This window comes from Manacus vitellinus, unplaced genomic scaffold (genome assembly GCF_001715985.3).
Source record: "Manacus vitellinus isolate BGI_N305 unplaced genomic scaffold, ASM171598v3 scaffold_31_pilon, whole genome shotgun sequence".
NCBI classification, from domain to species: Eukaryota; Metazoa; Chordata; class Aves; order Passeriformes; family Pipridae; genus Manacus; species Manacus vitellinus.
Genome location: NW_021940379.1, coordinates 8,950,107 through 8,967,985, shown reverse-complemented (window position 1 = coordinate 8,967,985; position 17,879 = coordinate 8,950,107). Strand labels below are relative to the sequence as shown.

General features: G+C 40.3%; 1 protein-coding gene across 1 annotated transcript in view; it reads right to left on the bottom strand.

Moving 5' to 3' along the window:
* The window catches only part of PPIL2 (peptidylprolyl isomerase like 2), a 67,024-nt gene that overhangs the window by 32,397 nt on the left and 16,748 nt on the right, over positions 1–17,879 (bottom strand). The window contains exons 9-13 of the mRNA XM_029961223.1: positions 16,570–16,659; positions 10,076–10,151; positions 8,553–8,713; positions 6,951–7,026; positions 5,664–5,770 (exon numbers count right to left, since the gene is read on the bottom strand). Of these exons, the coding sequence (XP_029817083.1) occupies positions 5,664–5,770; positions 6,951–7,026; positions 8,553–8,713; positions 10,076–10,151; positions 16,570–16,659 (510 nt within the window). The remainder of the gene's footprint in view (positions 1–5,663; positions 5,771–6,950; positions 7,027–8,552; positions 8,714–10,075; positions 10,152–16,569; positions 16,660–17,879) is intronic.

Here is a 17,879-nt window from a genome sequence, read left to right as displayed (position 1 = left end):
TAACAACCAACTCCCTTCCAAAATCCAGCTTGTCAGGGCAGCTGGGAAGGCAGAAAGGGTCCAAATGGGCAGAATTCCTTCCCACTAATTATCCAAGGCCAAAGGCTGCCATGCAGAGACAGTCCCGGGCAGCAGCCCCACAGTGCAGGGAGCGGTTGACAACCCCACGCTGAATGTCCCACTCAGGCATGGACAGGGGGACATCAGGGACTCCCACTGCCCCTTCACTGCTGCAAAACAGCACTGAGGACAGGCACATGATGGCAGCAGCCAGACAGGGCATTTCCTCCAGACATCTCCCATGAAAATGTTCCTGCTCTCTCCAGCATGGCTGTGTGCTGGCTTTGGCTGGGGGACAGTGAACCTTCAGAGCAGCTAGCACGGGGCTGGGTTTGGCATTTGTGCTGAGAACAGTGTTGATAATTCAGAGATGTTTTCACTATTGCTGAGCAGGGCTCGCAGAGTCAAGGCCTTTCCTACCTCTCACCCCACCCCACCAGTGAGCAGACTGGGGGTGCAAAACGAGTTGGGAGAGGACACAGCCAGGACAGCTGATCCCAACTGACCAAGGGGATATTCCAGACCATATGACACCATGCTCAGCATATAAAGCCGGGGAAAGAAGAAGGAAGGGGGGGAATGTTAAGAGTGATGGAGTTTGTCTTCCCAAGTCACCACTGTGGGTGTCCTGGGGATGGCTGAACACCTGCCTGCCCATGGGCAGTGGTGAATTCATGTCTTATTTTGCTTTGCTTGTGTGTGCAGCTTTTGCCTCACCTATTAAACTGCCTTTATCTTAGCCCACAAGTGTTCTCTCCCCCATCCCACGGTGGGGAGTGAGTGTGTGGCTGTGTGGGGCTGAGCTGCTGACTGGGGTTAAACCACAAGCAGCTGTTAATGCCCCCAAAGTTAAACTATTTGAAGTATGAGCTGCCAGTTACTTAGAACAACCTAGAAATGACCTGTTAATCAAGATGGCTGTGCAGAGCCATCCCACTCTCCACCACAAAGAGCAATAGATCTGCTGGGGTAGCACTTTGAGGAAAAAGCACACCAAGAAGAAACAACATCCTCTCCAACAAACATTTTTATCCAGCTGCTCTTCTACTGGAAAAGCACAGCTTTGTTTGTTTGTTTTAAGTTTCTGTTGACAAGAACTCTCAAAGTTGAAAGTTGCAGCTCTTCCTATAATCACCTATTTTGATGAAAAAACATGAAACAAGCCATTAAAACTATGCCAAGACCACTGTACTTCATCCCTACAGTCATATTAACTGAGTGGACAGACACTGGTAAAACATCAGCCAGTTATTTGCCAGACAGTGCCATGACACTGACGGAAAGCAAGACTGGAGGTTTAAGTCAGAAAGAAAATGAGAGATTCAGGAAGAATGGAGAACCTCATCATGCCAAGAGGTCAAAGGATTTTTACAGCAACTCACTTCTTTCCCACTGGAAATGGCTAAGAAGTCTACAGGCTTCTGATCTTCAGAACAGTCCCTCACACAAAAGGAGATGATTTCAAAGAACAGGGGCTGGATTACACAACTGTACATCACAGGCATGTTTAACAGGTCAAAGGGCCTCAAAAGATTAAAACATCAATGTTTGTCAAATAATGGCTTCTTCAGATAGCTATGCCAAGACACCATCATTAGGCAGAGTTTGCCAGGTCCTAAAACCTCAAAAAACATTTGTGGAGTGCTGGATGGAGCTTTGAAATCCATCTCACATTCTTCTTTATTATGTCAACTTGCCCTTAAACCTTAAAGTGAGAGAGACAGGTGAATTTACAAAAACTGCTGTGGCAGTTATGGATTAGTATTGAATTACCATGATCAGCATGTGCTTAACCACCAGATCATCACCCCAGAGTGACCACTGGTGTGAGGGGAACTCACAAAGAGAGAAGGGAGGTTTGAACACCAAACCAAGGGTTCATCATTTTGCCAGGGTCTTCTCGAGCATTACATTTATGTATTTATACATACATACATACATAGATATTTTTAAAAATGGTTGCTCCACCACCTACAAGGTATAACTACACCACTCTAGCGACTAATACAGCAGAATACACATGGATATTATACAGCTGTTCCTGATTAAAGCAGCTAAAAGAACTTGAGGAGACTAGAAAAATCACAGTAAATAAAATACAAGAAATCCAGTGAAATTCATTGCCTTTCATCAGTTATTTCATCATAATTTATTTGTTCAGCAAAGCATAAGACTAGAACTTAAAGGATAACACTTGTTAAATCTTCTGTACTTGCCAGAATTACTTCTGGTAAGTAGCATTTTTGTAAATTTGCATCCAATTAGTATATACAACAAATGTTGCTTATGCACAGGGGAACTCAGCTTCCTGGAAAACATCCCTACAAATGGCCACCTGATTAGTCCCCATCAGGAGGAACATGCTGTATCTCAATAAGAAGACTGGGAGAAAAACAAATAGCAAAAAAGAGCAGTAGGCAGAGCTATGACGCAGAGAGAACAGGAGTGTGGCTTTGCTCATTTGAGGCACAAATTCAAAAGGGTAGAAAAAAATCCAGCTTATCTGCTGAAGTCTTTTAATTGCATTTTTCAGGACGATAACTTAAACCACACATCATCTTTCTGGAACATAAGTGAAGTTTTCTGGTGCTCTGAACAAGTGATTTCAAGCACTGAAAATATCTGGATTCTAGCCCTATTTCATACTCTTTCTGAATCATGTCACAAAGTAACTGATGACTTCAATCACACTGCAACACTGATTTTCTCCCCTGGATCAATATAAAACATTTCTAGATTAGGCTTTTGGTGCTAGGAAGAATTTCATCACTATCAATCTTATTGACTGACAGCTTAAAGTACTTGTATATGAAGAATCCTAGATTTATCTTTAAACAAGTTTCCATGTGTACATATGGACTGAACTCCAAACAATCCATACTGCCAGATAGCTCACAAAAAATGGGAAAGAAAGGAGACAACAGAGCTATGAAGGGAGAGGGAGTGAGAACCCAAGAAGGGTCCTGAAGGCAAGAGTTCCTGGGTAGAAGCTGTGCAGAGTGCCGAGAGCACAACTGCAAGAATATTTTGCTTAAATACAGCCCAGAGGCACGAATATACAACTGGAGACTCAGCAGACATACACTCTTAAACAGCAAATATGTCACTTGCTGCTCTCTATTTTAGTGAGGAGACTTCACCTCAAATTATAGACTGAAATCTAAACCATAAGACTATTTTAAAATGCAATTCAAATGTTGCACAGTATATACTGGACACAGTATTTATCTGCCATATTTATAGAGCAACCTCCCCCTCAAGCTTCCTTAAGCATTTCACAATCATTTATTTGCAGTACTGCACAAATATGATCACTGCTGGGGTGGCTTCCAGAATAACCAGAGCACAGGATATCCCTCAGCAATTAACAAAAAAGCCAGTGCACATTAATGTGGGTGAGCATTATGTTACAGCCCAGCTCCCCCTGATTGTATTCAAGGACCTTACCCACATTCTACACTTTTGTAAGAAAACCAACTTTTGTCTGTAAACAATTTCTCCACACAGCTCCAAGCAGCTCCCAGGACTGGTTCAGCCTGTGCACTGGATAAGCCAGAAGAGCTGATAAACACTTGGCATATGATTAAGACTGTTTCCATGCATATTCACAGGCAGGGTGAACTATGTGTTTAACAATGCTTAGATTTTGGCACTTCTCCATTTTCTATGTCTTTGCAATCATAGCTGGTCTATGTCCATGTTTGTGACAGATGTTTGCTCTGTCTGCACTGAGTGACCTTAGGTGCCTAAACCTCAGTGTGATGCAGGAAAACCAAAGTTAGAAGCACAAACTCCTTATATAGTAAAGGGAGAAAAACAAGTGCCTCCCGGAAAGGACTGATTTCATAGACCTAAGGTGATGACCTAAAGTGGATGTTGTGAAAACGTCCCTAAAGCAGCAAGTTTTTCCTATTTATTCTAAATATATATCTTTTTCCCCTCGGCAGTGCCAAAGGTCTGCTGAATTCACACAGATTTGATCAACACAAAAGGAACAGATGGTGGGAGGCCAGTGTTCAAGCATGTCTGGTTGTGTAAAACAGCACACACTTCCAATGTGTACATGAGGAAGCTCTGTGTGTGAAAGGGAGATGAATAGGAATTCATCTGAAAAAAAAGGAACACAATGGATATCATACAGGAAGTTTATAATGAGCAATTGAGACTGGGTCCTCAGGACAGAGTGCCACTGGTCACATATGTGGCCCAAAAGCCCACGCTGATAGGAATAGCTGTAGTCAGGCTGCTCCAGCCAGGAGCCACTTTGGAACATATGGCAAAACAAATGAGTCAATGCAATCTGCTCATTCTGCTGCTTCCCCCAAATATTGCTGTACTGACTTCCTCTGCTTTTTGCCTTATTACCCTGTTCCTATTTAAGAGCATGGCAAACACCTGCAGGGATGGCAGTGCCCTACAGGATTCCCAGCACACCAGGCTGCTGTGGAGGTTCTCAGACTGTTCCACAGATCAGCTCGAGATGTTTGCACATATCTTGTGCCTGACTCCTGGGAGAGAAAGGAAGAGAAGGGAAAGCTGGAAGGTTTATGCTGTTTGCACCTTTTTCTTTCTCACAGGCAAAAATGGATGCATTCTCCCAGTACATCTCTGGATTTCACACCAGGCACCCCAGCTCCCAGCCAGCATCACTTACTTTTAAACTCTGTGAGGCTTACAACAAGCAGAAATTTTACCATCTAAACCTCTATTCCCATCCTTCAGCTTTCTAAAACATCTGCCTTCAGGGCTATAATCTCCTGAGTCAAAAATCTCAGCAAACAATGGAAGGTTTGGGCTTTTTATGTTGAATTTTTTTTTCCTTTTATAGATGTGGCTGTACAAATAAATAAGCAAACACACTGTCAAGCAGTGACGTCCAAGACATCAGTGTTACCACAGCTCATCCATCTATCGTGAGTCTTGCCATGTTTATTATTTTAAGAGCCACAGATTTCCCCCAGAATCAGACTGTAGAGACTATAAAAAACTCTAGTCTGTTGTTTTTTAAAATTAACTTCTCCTAATGGCAAATGGAAGATGTTTGAAAACTTGAACTTTTAAAACTGAGACAGCAGGGAGTAAAAAACATATTCTAAGGTTTTCATGTAGGTCTGTTCTGTAAAGCTTAGGCTTTAAAAACAAATTAACCATTTCTGGGGATCTCAACTACACATACTCAGGCTGACAGATTGCTCTTGGTTTCATTGAGGTTCTTTTCCTGGTTCTGTCAGTAACCTGCTGTGTAACCTTGGGTTACTCTCTCTTCTCTGTGCTCTGCCTTCTCTTTTCTCTCTTCCTTCTTTGTCATTGTTTGGGTCACTAATCCTGTCCCTTTGAAGCTCTAAACATGTACCTTGGCATGTTGTAAGTAGTCTATTAAAACAATGGGACTGCTTACAAAGAACATTTATACATATAGTAGTATTATATATAAAATAATACCTAGATTTAACAAATGGAGTTTTGTGTATGTATGAAAATACATTAAAACCACTGAAAGCTTGTTATTTATCTCTATCTACTGCAACTACACACAATTGTTTTCCTTTGACATTTCCATTGCCAGCTCCAATTCTGTTTCTTATCTACAGAGTAGTCAGTACCATGTCACAGTGCAGCTCCAGGTTTAGGTCTCCTTTATTAGTGTGAAGTCGCACATATCCCTTCTTCTTCACATACTGGTACCTCACAACATCATCTTCAATAGCAGCTGTAGCAAAGGAGAAGACAAACAATTAGCTCTCTGGAAGCTTACTCACTGATCTCTAGAAATCATCAGAAAACAGTTCACAGATTCCCCTGTCTGACCTCTTCCCCTGGGTACTGGGTCTTCAGGGATTGTACCCTGCAATTTATCTCCAATAACCTCATATTGCAACCTCTGTGCAAAACACTTTCCAGTACAGAAAACCACCAACTCCTTGGGAACCAAAAATATAATCTATATTTTAAATCAGAGAAGCATTTAGTATTACAAACTATAATTTTCAAGTAATGTCTACCAACCACAAACTTTACTTTGAAACCAAATTTTTTCTTGTCAGTCTTGGAAGTCAAGCAGGTAGTCATCAGTCAACCACAAACTGCTGACATACAGAGACCTACCCAGTTCTGAAAACAAATGAAGCTGCTACTGGACATTTCTGGAAAGTCAAACCAAAGGATCAATCTAGGATGTTTCCATTTCCATTTTGTCAAAATGTCCAGTTAGTCAGATATTTTCAATACTTAAAGAGTCACCTGCAAATCACTGTAATACACCAAGTAAAGGAATTGAACTTGGGAGACACAGTATTCAATCTTTGCCTAAGTGTGTGATGTCTGAATTTTAGTGCCCAAAGTCAGACCTCTCTCTTTAACTGGAAATACTAATCACTCAGCTATTTAATCAATATCCAAATTAAATAAATTTTATACATTTTTGTTTAGGCTGGAGAATAAAAGGAAAACTTTATTGCACTAAAATGTATTCTCATGTTACCTGGAAAAGCAGTGAATCAAAAGTTATCACCACAAAACTTGCTGTCCTTCTAACCAACACTGAGGTAGGCCAAAAAGGTGGGCAAGACTTTGTATGCTATCTGAGGAAAGATTATACTTCATTCCTAACTTACATAAGGGAATATCTCGCTTTGTGGTCCCTAGGCATAAAAAATGTCCCATTAATTTCCATTCAACAAAAGTAACTGCCATTCAAAGCCAAAGCTAATTCATAATTGCTCCATTATTTTCAGAATGAGCTCACTGGAAAGTAAGTCTGTATCTGCTTAGGGAATACATTTCCGTGGCATTGGTACTGACCAGCCATCAGTGCATTCCTTCAGTCCTAATCAGTGTGTGTGTGCCAAGGAGCACACTTGAAAATGGAAGGGAGGGAGGGGCTCTGGTACCTGCTTCGTGAGTAGTTTCAGGCACCATTGCAGTGGAGGTGAAGGAAGCACTTACAGCTCCAGTGGAATAGTGAGCCTGTTTGCAGAGGAAAAAGCACATGAAAAAGGCATTAGATCTTAGAATTTATCTCCTAAAGATACTATATAAGCACTAGAAACACACAAATGTCATCCTTCTGAGGGCAAACTTTCTGCTCCAGCTCCTACTGACAGAAGCAAATATCCAGAGCAGCAATAATTCTCCATCTGCTACCCCAACATGTGCTCTGATGAAACTGGAGTTAAGGCTGCTCATGAGCTGAGCCAAAGGGGCTTAATGTTTCCACTACAGTTTAATACATCACTATGCAAAGATTCTATTATGAGAATTTATTTGTATGTCCACAGGTGGAGATAGGAAAGGAGCACTGCTGGCAAGACATCTGTAAAAGTCTCCAGTGTTGCTGAGTGAGTGGAAGGAAACCAGTGAAGCAGAGATAGCACAGGGGAGAGCAAAGCACCCCCTCCCACACAGGGCCCCTCTGCCAGCACAGGCTCTGTCCCACAGCTCCCACTGTCTATTTTGAGCCCTGTAATTCTTCTGCAGAAAGGAAATGTTAACGTCACACATGGATTTTGGAGTAAATTACAAAGATCTAATAAACCCTGAGACAGGTTTAGCAGCTTTGCAGCAATGCCTGTAAAGAATCCAGGCCAGGCCAGTGCTCATTCCTCGAGGTTTCACTGCACCCTAAGGAAGTTACAGCCATGCCCATCCACCTCATCAGCTGACAATCCCACTCCCTAACATGTGAGAGCTCACCATTGTCTCTCCCCTCCTTTTCTTCTCCCTACATTTTTTTTATTATAACACAACAATGCCCTGAAAAAGGAGCAAATGTGATCCTCCTTCTTGGTCACATCCATTCCCTAATCCGTCCCTAAGCCTGCTCACTAAGAGCTGTAATCAAAGCAAGTAGGCACACACATCCCAGAATTATTAAAGGGCAGAAGAATACTCTGTCTTGCCCATTACAAACAGCCTTTGATGTAGGAAATCTAGATGTAGATGAATTATTTCTCTTGAGAACCATGAACACAGAGTAACATGCACCTGTAAGAACATCCTTTAAAAAATTCCACTAAAATCCTGCATTCCAGTGGAAAAAGAAATGGAGAAGCAGCTGTGGATGATTTCTATATTTGCCCACACCAGAAATGATTCACTTGCACTGCCCTCAAGGTGTGCTCTTTCTGCCAATAACTGCAGGAAGCAATGATAAACAAATTCAAAGTGAGAGATTACAACCTGGGAAAAAGGTTCTGCCAACATACACATCATAACCACATCAGAAGGATTCTTCTTCTTATTGTGCTCCAGTTCTCAAATGTGTGGGTTCATTTACAATGATTTAACAAACAGAAACTCACTGACACATACAATGCTGTTCTAAGGAATCCCAATACGATTCTCAGATTTTCATCTATGACAAATTTCCATGTGACAGAAAACAGAAGGAGCAGTGTCTGGTTATGCTGCAATATGGCCCCTAAGCTGAAAAACATCTATTACCATTCTTGAAGAAGTCAGTCAGTGCCAAACTGCAAATTAAGTCAACTTACTGCATTCAGCTTATCCACCTTCTTCTTTTCAGGAGCCTTCATAGTAGCTGCTAAAATATCATCGCCTTTGAATTCCTTATAAAGCTCCAGTAAAGTCTCTCGGGTCTCTGTGTTTGTATTTTTCAAATAGTAAGATGGATCCAATTTTGCTTTTTCTTCATCTAGGTAAGACAAAGTTAAAACACTTCAGAGTTAAAAGAAACACTGTATTTTGTTCTCCTTCAGTTTATTACATATCTAATCACACGAAACTCTGCCAGGTATTAATTCTATTTTTTTTTTAAACAAAAAGGTTTAGTTACTATATTTATTCCTGCAGACAGTGACAAATTGCAACACTTATGACACTGTAATATAGTGTTGCTCGAAATATAGCACAATAAATGCCAATATGATGTACATGAAAAGAAAAAAATAATTAATCCAATTACTATAAAAATTTATTTGAAACCATGAGAAGTTACCTAAGTCCATTCAAGCCTTGGAAAATTTTTATAGAACAATAAAGGCAAAATAAAGTTGGATACAATATAGACTTCTGTTCTTCATCTCCTCACTGAATGGCCAGGCCTATGATGCAAAAATCCCAGGATCAGATCTTTCATGTGATACTGGGGGAGAAGGTTGCTTGACTGGACTGTAGAATTTGATTTATTTAGTTTTTAATTTTATTTTTTTAATTTTTAAAAGTTTCACTTGTTCTCTATCTTGATATGCCTACTATTTGCTAGATATTATATATGCCATTTCTGAGATAATACCCACTTATTCTGAGCAGGTAAATAGAAAGAGATGCTTGCTTGCAGAACAGTAGATAAGAAAACCAAAAAAAAACCCCAAAAACCAGATATGAGCATAATAAGACCCAGAGAAACACACTTTGCTTAGAATTAGCAATCAGACCTCATTAGAAACAGGTCTATAGGAACCCACAAGGGCAAAGGAGAGAATTTTTTTCCTTCAGCAGTTTAATATTAGCAGATATTACTAAGCATTTAGCTATCAAAAAATCACAAAATAAATGAGAATCAAATGTCTAAGATATGTAGAAAAAAAACATTGTATTTTTCACCAAAACCATAATTTTGGGATTATTTGAGAAAAATCCTACTTGGAAGATGCCCATTGTTCTCAAGTCAGAAGGATGGGCAATACATTGCTGATAAATATGAAGGGGGTCTAGCAGAGAGTGTGAGAAGAGGTAGGTTCCCTTGTCTTGGTTCTGGTACGAGGCTAACAGGCCTCACTTCTCTCTCATGTACCCACTCACTCTGAAAGGGCATGGAAAGCTTTCCCTGTTTGCACAGCACTCAACAGAGACAGTTAAGGAGTTCTCAAAGAATCATGTCTTTGCTTCAAAATATGTTTACACTTTTTGATGTGCAAGGGACAGATTCCACAAGTTATTCATGTTTCCAAGAAACTTTCCAAGCACCAGCCATTGAGGGATGTCCATCCAGAAAACAGAGTCAATGCCACATTTGGGCTGGGGTTTTCTCAGCCCACCTTCATCTCATCCTTACCTGGATCAACTACTTTTATGTTGTTCTTAACGTGAAAGAAGTTTGAGACATTGAACTTATCCAGGTTTGTTGGATCCTGAAAATAATAATTGAAAAAAGAAATGTCAGAGAGCTTGGTGGGCACCAGTTCCTTACAACAGAGTAGTCTGAAGGGTAGACACCACCATAATAAAAGAACAGGGGGACACAGAACAACTTCCATCCTCCCCAAACCACAGAAAGATAAAAAAATACAAAGCCATCCACTAGTGCCTACAGAATTATGTTTAAAAACAAAAAAAAAGCAACAAAAATGCTCTTATGAAAACTCAATTTAGTGACTACAGGAGGAAAACAGCAAAAACACACAGTCCATTAACTGGGAGTCTTTGCACTATCTCTAGGCAACTTCCTGCAAAACTTTGACCTTTTGTTAGAAAGAGTGAGACAAGGAATGCCTACTGGTGATCCAGGTTACATTATACTATTATTAAACAGTCCTTAATCCTCTTCTTACAATTACCTCAAGATTTTCTCCTCAAGCTCCTCTGGAGCACAGAAAGGTCAAAACATCAGTCCAGGACACCCAGTCATTTATGGAAATTCTATCTTACAGAAAACAATTCAAACTAAAATACCAGAGTAACAGAATAATATGCAATAGTTTCAAGGTCAGGATAAAAACAATGCAACATATTATGCAAAGAACTATGACCTGACATGAATAGTATTATATACACTATATATTATCCCAAACAAATTTAACAAAACTTCTCAGACCACCAGTGTTGAAGTTCTGACAATTTCATCTGTGCTAAAAGAAATGTGTAATACAAGCAGAGCTGGGAGCTCCATAATTTATTAAGTGATCTAATTATGCCTTTTATTCACCCCTGAAATGGTATTCTTCCACCAGAGCGTGCATTTTTAGTTTTGTTGCTGGTAGTAAAACCAGAACACATTTATGAAATCAAGCTGTGTGATTCTGCACTCCAAGGTTGACCTTTGGGCTTTCCCAACCACTAGATAACAGTTTTCTGGTTTTGCCTGTCCCACTCTACCCCTCCAACAGATCTTCATTGAGACATGGACTGCCAAAAAATTACAGCTTTTCTCTTTAAGAGCTTGCATTAGACACAGACAACCTTTAAGTTAAACTACTAAGAAATAGGAAATTTGGACCTGTTTCTTAACCATTTAACCATTTTTGTATCCTCTGACACCAGTACTCTGACTCCTTGCAGACCACAGCCATCCATCTGCTTTCCAGGAGACCTGAGACAACTCCAAACCCCAGAAATGAGACTGAGGTCTCCTGCACAAGGTCCTCCATCACATCCACATGGGCCATCTGTTGAAACGGAAACCTTACAAAGGTTTGGTTTCCACCATTGCCCCTTGTATTCCTGATTCTGCAAAGCAAGAGTCACCACACATTGAGAAGGGGGACAACCCATGCACCTACTCCAAAACAGGTTTCCCTCTGTCAGTGGAAAAAACCCTCACAAATAGTTCCTCAAGTTGAAACTTGAGTATCATCTTACACAGGACACCTGGGACATATTTATTCCTCCCTCTAAAACACAGCATCATGATACACTAGGAGAAGTTTGATTAGAGTTAGCATGGATTAGAATTAGCATGCTAAGTGTGAGAGCAGCGCAGTGAACGTTAAGCACAAGACACCATTTGTTTCTATCACCCCCAAGAGCAGAAACACATCTGACCAGTCCAACCTGTGCTGCAGAAGACACAACCCATTTCCTCACTGATGGTACTGAGTCCTACAACGTGAGAGACACATTTTTTGAAGGTAGGACTACCTAACTTTTAGAAGTGTGCCCAGTCTTTAGACATATCACTTCAGGAAGAAAACTGTCTAAACACTAATAGTTAGGCTGCCAAGCTCGGCTCATTGCATCCCTGACAGGAACTGGGCACAGAACCAGAGCAGTCTGAACGAGAAGCCGCAGGGATGGGCAGATGGATGTACCCACACCATCAAAGCCTCAAGCTCCTGGTCAGAGAAAGGCCAGGCTCGTGGTGATGTTCCCAATCCTGTTAAGATTAAGGACTAGAGTTCAAAGACTTAAATAAGTTCTGTGTAAGTGCACAAAACCAAAACAGAAGATGAACCATGAAGAGTAACTCGGCCTACTTTTGTTTGTCTTAGCATGTCTAAAAATATGCATTCAAATCACCATGGTTGGCAGTCTCAGGGCTTTTCTTATTAAGGTTACAAACCATAAACTCCTGTTTAGCAAATCACTAGCACAGATAAAGACTTCAAAGGGTTGCTAACTATCATGACTATTAAAAGTCTCAAATTTAATGTTTTCCAGAAAGCTAAACTACGAAAACTATTAATTTCAAGTTTTATTCCACTTGGTTTTTTCCTGTCATTTTCTAGTTTTACCTACTTAGGGAAACAGCTTAAACTCTGTTAATCTTAAGCACCATACACACAACTTGCCAAAAAGCAGGTTAAACCCAGCAGTTTTAGACCGTGTGATTTCTTGGAGGCCTGATCCCCCTCCTACCATGTGGTTGGCCGTGCTGGATCCCTCATTATTCTCAGGGCTGTCACCTTCACATGTGACCATGTCCCACTCCTTTACCAGCTCCTCTGCACACCCATTGGCACAGGGCTGGCCCTCCCAGAGCCCTCAGCCACAATTGTGAGGAAATCTGCTCTGACCTTCTGTCACACACAGAGCAAAGAGGAATGGCTGGGGAGTGAAATATCAATTAACAGTGTGCAGTTCACCCACCTCCAGCTCTGCTCATCAGCTCTGCTTCCTGCCACAAATGTCAGTGCTGTTTAACAGCTTGCTGGGAACCACATCTTGTCCACAGCTGATTGGGTTATACAGAAACAATAAAAGTGACATATGGAAGCACATAACAGTATGAGCCTTTCAATTTTTTCCTTTAACAGGAGCAAACCTGGTAGCATTTATCCACACCCTTTTTTCTTTTCTTCTTTTTGCCCCTCCACTTCTGCAGTGCAAAGAAGATGCATTTTTTAGCATGGATCTACTAGGGAAGACTCTCTGCAGGCTGCCAGCAGAGCACTGTGCCTGCTGCCACTGGCACAACAGGGCTACACTGCAATTCATCCAGCAGAGAGGAACACACCACGTCTGCTCTGCTGTACCTGCAGCCACGGAGGTGGGTTAGGGTTAGGGTCATTTAAGAGAGATGTGAACTGGTAGAGATGGGAGAAAAACTATATGAAACAATGATAAACTGTAAGGAAAGAGAAACTTGGACAGTGTAAGACCTGTACTGCAGAAGATGGAAAGTTTGACTTGAGTTTGTGGCAAGATCACAAAGCCAAGAAATGGAAATTTCAACTTTAAAGTAAAGAGCTAGAGTCTAAAGTATGCAGTCATACTAGGAGTGCTGGTGTCCAGGAAGGGCATCATATGGAACAATGTCACATGTATTTCTGGCATTATCAGCAAGACATTAAATGAGAATCCATGGCCTCTTTTGCTTGAATAACTGCACTCCAGTTCTGGTAATCCATCTCACACCCCAGGGTCTGGTGTTACTCGTTACCTCCTGCCCTGCATGGCTGGATAATATCACCATATGCTGAAGAAAAACTGCCACACTACCCCAGGACATTTGCATTTCAACAGGGGAAAAAGCAATTTCTGTATGTGGATTTGCAGGAAGCATTGAGGACTCCTTTGCAAAGACACGAACATCATAGATGTAAGACAGTATTATTAACAACTAAAGTTGTGCTTTTGCTTTTTTTAGTTTCAAATTAAAAAAAATTGCCTTTTTTAACAAGTAAACTTTATAGCAATAGGACAGAAAATTCAAAGCTACCAGCTGAGATGGTGCTTAGCAGAAAACATAACAGGGAAGGATTATGATTGGTGTTTGAATAACGTTTAGCACCGAGAACAGAAAAATAATATTATGCAATTATGTCTCCTCTGAAAAGAGCAAATTTTTTTGGTTTTTTTAAATTATATATATTAGGACAGAGAAGCCAAGTTTGAGGTCAATTGCTATTCTGGTAAAAGAACACCCCTAGCAGCTGTAGGAATTCTCTTTATGTATCAATAAGGAAAAATGTGATGATACAAATAATCTGTAAACACACATTATTTATATTTTCCATTTATCATGTTGTATTTCACTACCAAACACAGGTATGTACCTCATCTGTTTCCTAGGACATTCAGAGTCAGCCTCTGGAAATGCTAATTTCTACTGCTAGCCACACTATTACAGACAGCCCTATTCAGCTGATATTTGCAAAGCAAAGAATGTTTTTCTAGCAACTTCCTTTATATCTACTTTTCTGCCAAACAGCAGGGTCAGTGATACCAACTCACTCCCAATTGCAGCTCTCCTGGATACCACAGTGCTCAATTCACATGGGGGAATGGGAAAAAAACAAAGGGATGAATTTCAACCCAGAACTGAGAGGTTTTTAAGAGAAGCAGGATTTGGGACAGAGCTCTGGTGAAACACAGAAACACAGCAGATTGCAGTCAGGAACTCTGGCTAAGGAACAGAGCCACAGGTGGCAGAGCTTGGCAGTGGGGAGCCACCACGCTGCCTGCAGGGTTGTCAGCAAGAGAGCCTGTACAGCAGACATCAGGCTGGCTTTCAATAATTTAGATGAAGAAAATATCAGGAGAAAATAACAACACATTTCTATATCACATACACTCAAGCAGTTTTAGTGCCCACACTAGTCATGCCACTTCAGGTTGAATCCTGGCCTCACCAGAGCAAGTCAGAGTAGGGCAGCATTTGAACAGGAGAAATCAAGTTACATATGCAAGTTTGCAGTGGGTGATGTGCAGTGCAGGAAATGGCTCTTAATTCTCCTTCAACACCCTGAAGCCATTTTAGTCTGTTTGTTGAAAACTCTTCTTGAAAAAAACAATTAAAAACCAATTTGGTGAAGGTCAAACTTTATCTGGTCATACAGATGGTCAAGTCTCTTCCAGTCCCATTCCAAGATGGGGCATTTGCTATTTCTAAACTTATTTAGGAAGAGTATAGCACTGCAGAAGTTAACAACAACCCCTAATGAACTGTTTCCTTCAGAGGAACAAATCTACTCACACATTACTGATGCCACCTTAACATGCCATCAGTGTGAGAGGGGCAGGCAGTGCATGGCCGTGCCCTCCTGGCACCCAATGCCCCAGTGACTGCCCAGCTACCAGAATATACTTGGTTTGTGCCAAGTTATTCCTCTGAGTGAGACAGAAACATGTCAAGAACAAAATGAAGATGAAAAGTAGTGATAAAAACCCACACAGGGAATAACTAAACTGCTGGCTGCTGCCCTTTGAGACTTAGGGGACTAGAGCATCTGTGAAAAATCAAGGCTAGGCAAGTAAGAAGAACACACTCTTTACACATACATTCAATTCCAACCCTATAAAACACACAAAAATACTTTTTTAGTGACTGCACATTTCAATTATTTTTTCAAATTAACTTCATTTTCCATACTGCTGCCCAGACACATTTTTAGCCATTCATGTTGTCCTTTTTTATATTTCCAAATCCATTACCAACCATGCAGTTATAATGAAATTACATTCTGTTGGGAACTTTCAGTCTGAAAAAAGATCTTCCATTTTTTGCTTCCATTGGATTAAAAACATTTTACTTTGTTGCATTAGCTTGAACAGCAACAGGCCCAAAGGAACAGAGTAAAAATATTTAAAAACATGCTGTGAAGCACTGGGGAGTAGGGAGGAAGGGCTACACTTAATTTAAATTTAGACATAAATGAAAAATATTTTTCTATTTGAATTAGACTGTATTAGTCTTGGTTAGTGGCAATGAACTGTTCATGAGATGCATACTAACTCGTGATTTCTATAATAATGATCCTGGAATCCTTTTCCCCCTGTTTTCAAATCATGCAAGCTTATAAGTGCCTGCCTTTAAACTGAAGTTTTAGAACTTTTGATACTAAACTTCATCTGTAAATAACTGTCTTTTACAGTCTGAAGTTTATACTGTTGTTTTAATTTCGTTTTTAATTCTTTTAAAATTAGTAAAAGACCAATACTGGTATTTATTAAGAAGAAAAACATTCTGAAAAAGCATTTAGAGAAAATACTCTGATTTGCTGCTTATTTTACTCTCCTTTAGAGAAACACCCTATAGAAAATGCTTTTCTGAAGCTTTGACTCTTTTAGACATCTTCAAAAGAGTGAGATGGACAATCAACTTCAGTCTTAATGCAACATGTCAACTTCCTAAAAGTTTAAACACTTCACATTCTAACCCATGTTTCTTTTGATGCCACAGACCATGTAGGACACCTCACTGCTCTTCCAGACTGTTACAAGGCATGGTTGTAGCTCACCTGGATAACAAAGTAAATACAGCAGAGTTTCTCTGTTCAAGCATTCTAGTTTTCTGCTAGAACAGTGGAATAGCAACCTCTCACCTGCTGCAAAAAATCTGGTTTTATATTGGGCTGTATGGTACAACAGGTAACAGGGAGCAAAGTTTACCTGCAGTGTCACAATGTCCTGCCGAGTGAAGGGCTCGTCTGTCAGGAGATCCTTGTAGCTCTTTGGTTTTATGTTCAGCTGCTCCACTGCCTAACAGCCAGGCAAAGACACTGATATTAGAAATGGGATTCTCATGTGTAAGTATTACAGTAACTATGTGCTATCAATAAACTCTTACAGCACAAATCATAAAGAAACAATTTCACCTCATGCAATATTTTCACTATGTGCTTCAACAAACAAGAGGCTTTTGTCTCTCATCCCTACAGAACTTGACAGTTTTGTGTGGCTTGATGATTTTTTTTTAAAAAGAATCTTGCAGTCTCCGTTTAAATCAAATTAATCATAAATGTACTGCCAAAATAAGAAAGATCTTGCTTTCAGTTTTCTAAGCTCTTATCTGCAAAAAACCCCCAGAATCTGTCTTATTCACCCAAATGTCCTGTGTCCTCCTCAGATGACAGTGATAATATTTTTCTAGTACCTCTACAAGTCCCTAAATTAATTCCATGCTTATAACAACCCAAGAAATGCTTTTGCTTCACGTGGTGCCACATGGGACACAGACCCTCTTGGCACAGCTCCTTCAGGAAGCCCAGGCCTGTAAACTGCAGCAAACAGAGCAACAGTTCTGCAGTACTGACAAGGGTTTAACAGAGACCACTCTTCAACTCACCCCTGCCTTTTAACCACAGCAATCAAAGCCCTGTGCTTCTAGGAGGAACAGAGAATGCTTCCTATCTGAACCCAATCTGGACTGCTCTCACAGCTGGAATGAAGACAGTTCAGTTACATCTGAGCAAGTTTTCAAAAAGCCCTTCCTTGATTGTAATGGTTTCAGTTTGTTCCTCTCTCAGTGTCTGAAAGTCCCTCCAGAATTCAAAAAGCAGATGTTTCAGTGTTCAGACTTTTTACAACTCTGGATATGGATTCATTAATTGAAGGATTTATTTGGTATTGAAAAATAAATAAACATTGCTTTTACAGCAAGGATTATGCAAAGATAAAATTCCACTCAGGTTCACAGAAATGTTCACAAAACTCAAATGCAAATGCAGTTCAAGTGTCTACTAAGGCATTCTCTCTGCTATTCCCCCAGCTCCACCTAAAATAGTCTTTTTTATTCATTATGATATGAGTAGAAATTAGGCAATTTGTATTTTGCTGATGACAGCAGAAAGAAGACAACAGAAAACTTGTCTTTTAATTCAACTGAGGAGCATATAAAAGCTACTCATATTGATCTACAAGATTCAGTGCATGCAGATTAACTTCAAAAAAGGTTTTAAAACCATAATTAATTCACATTC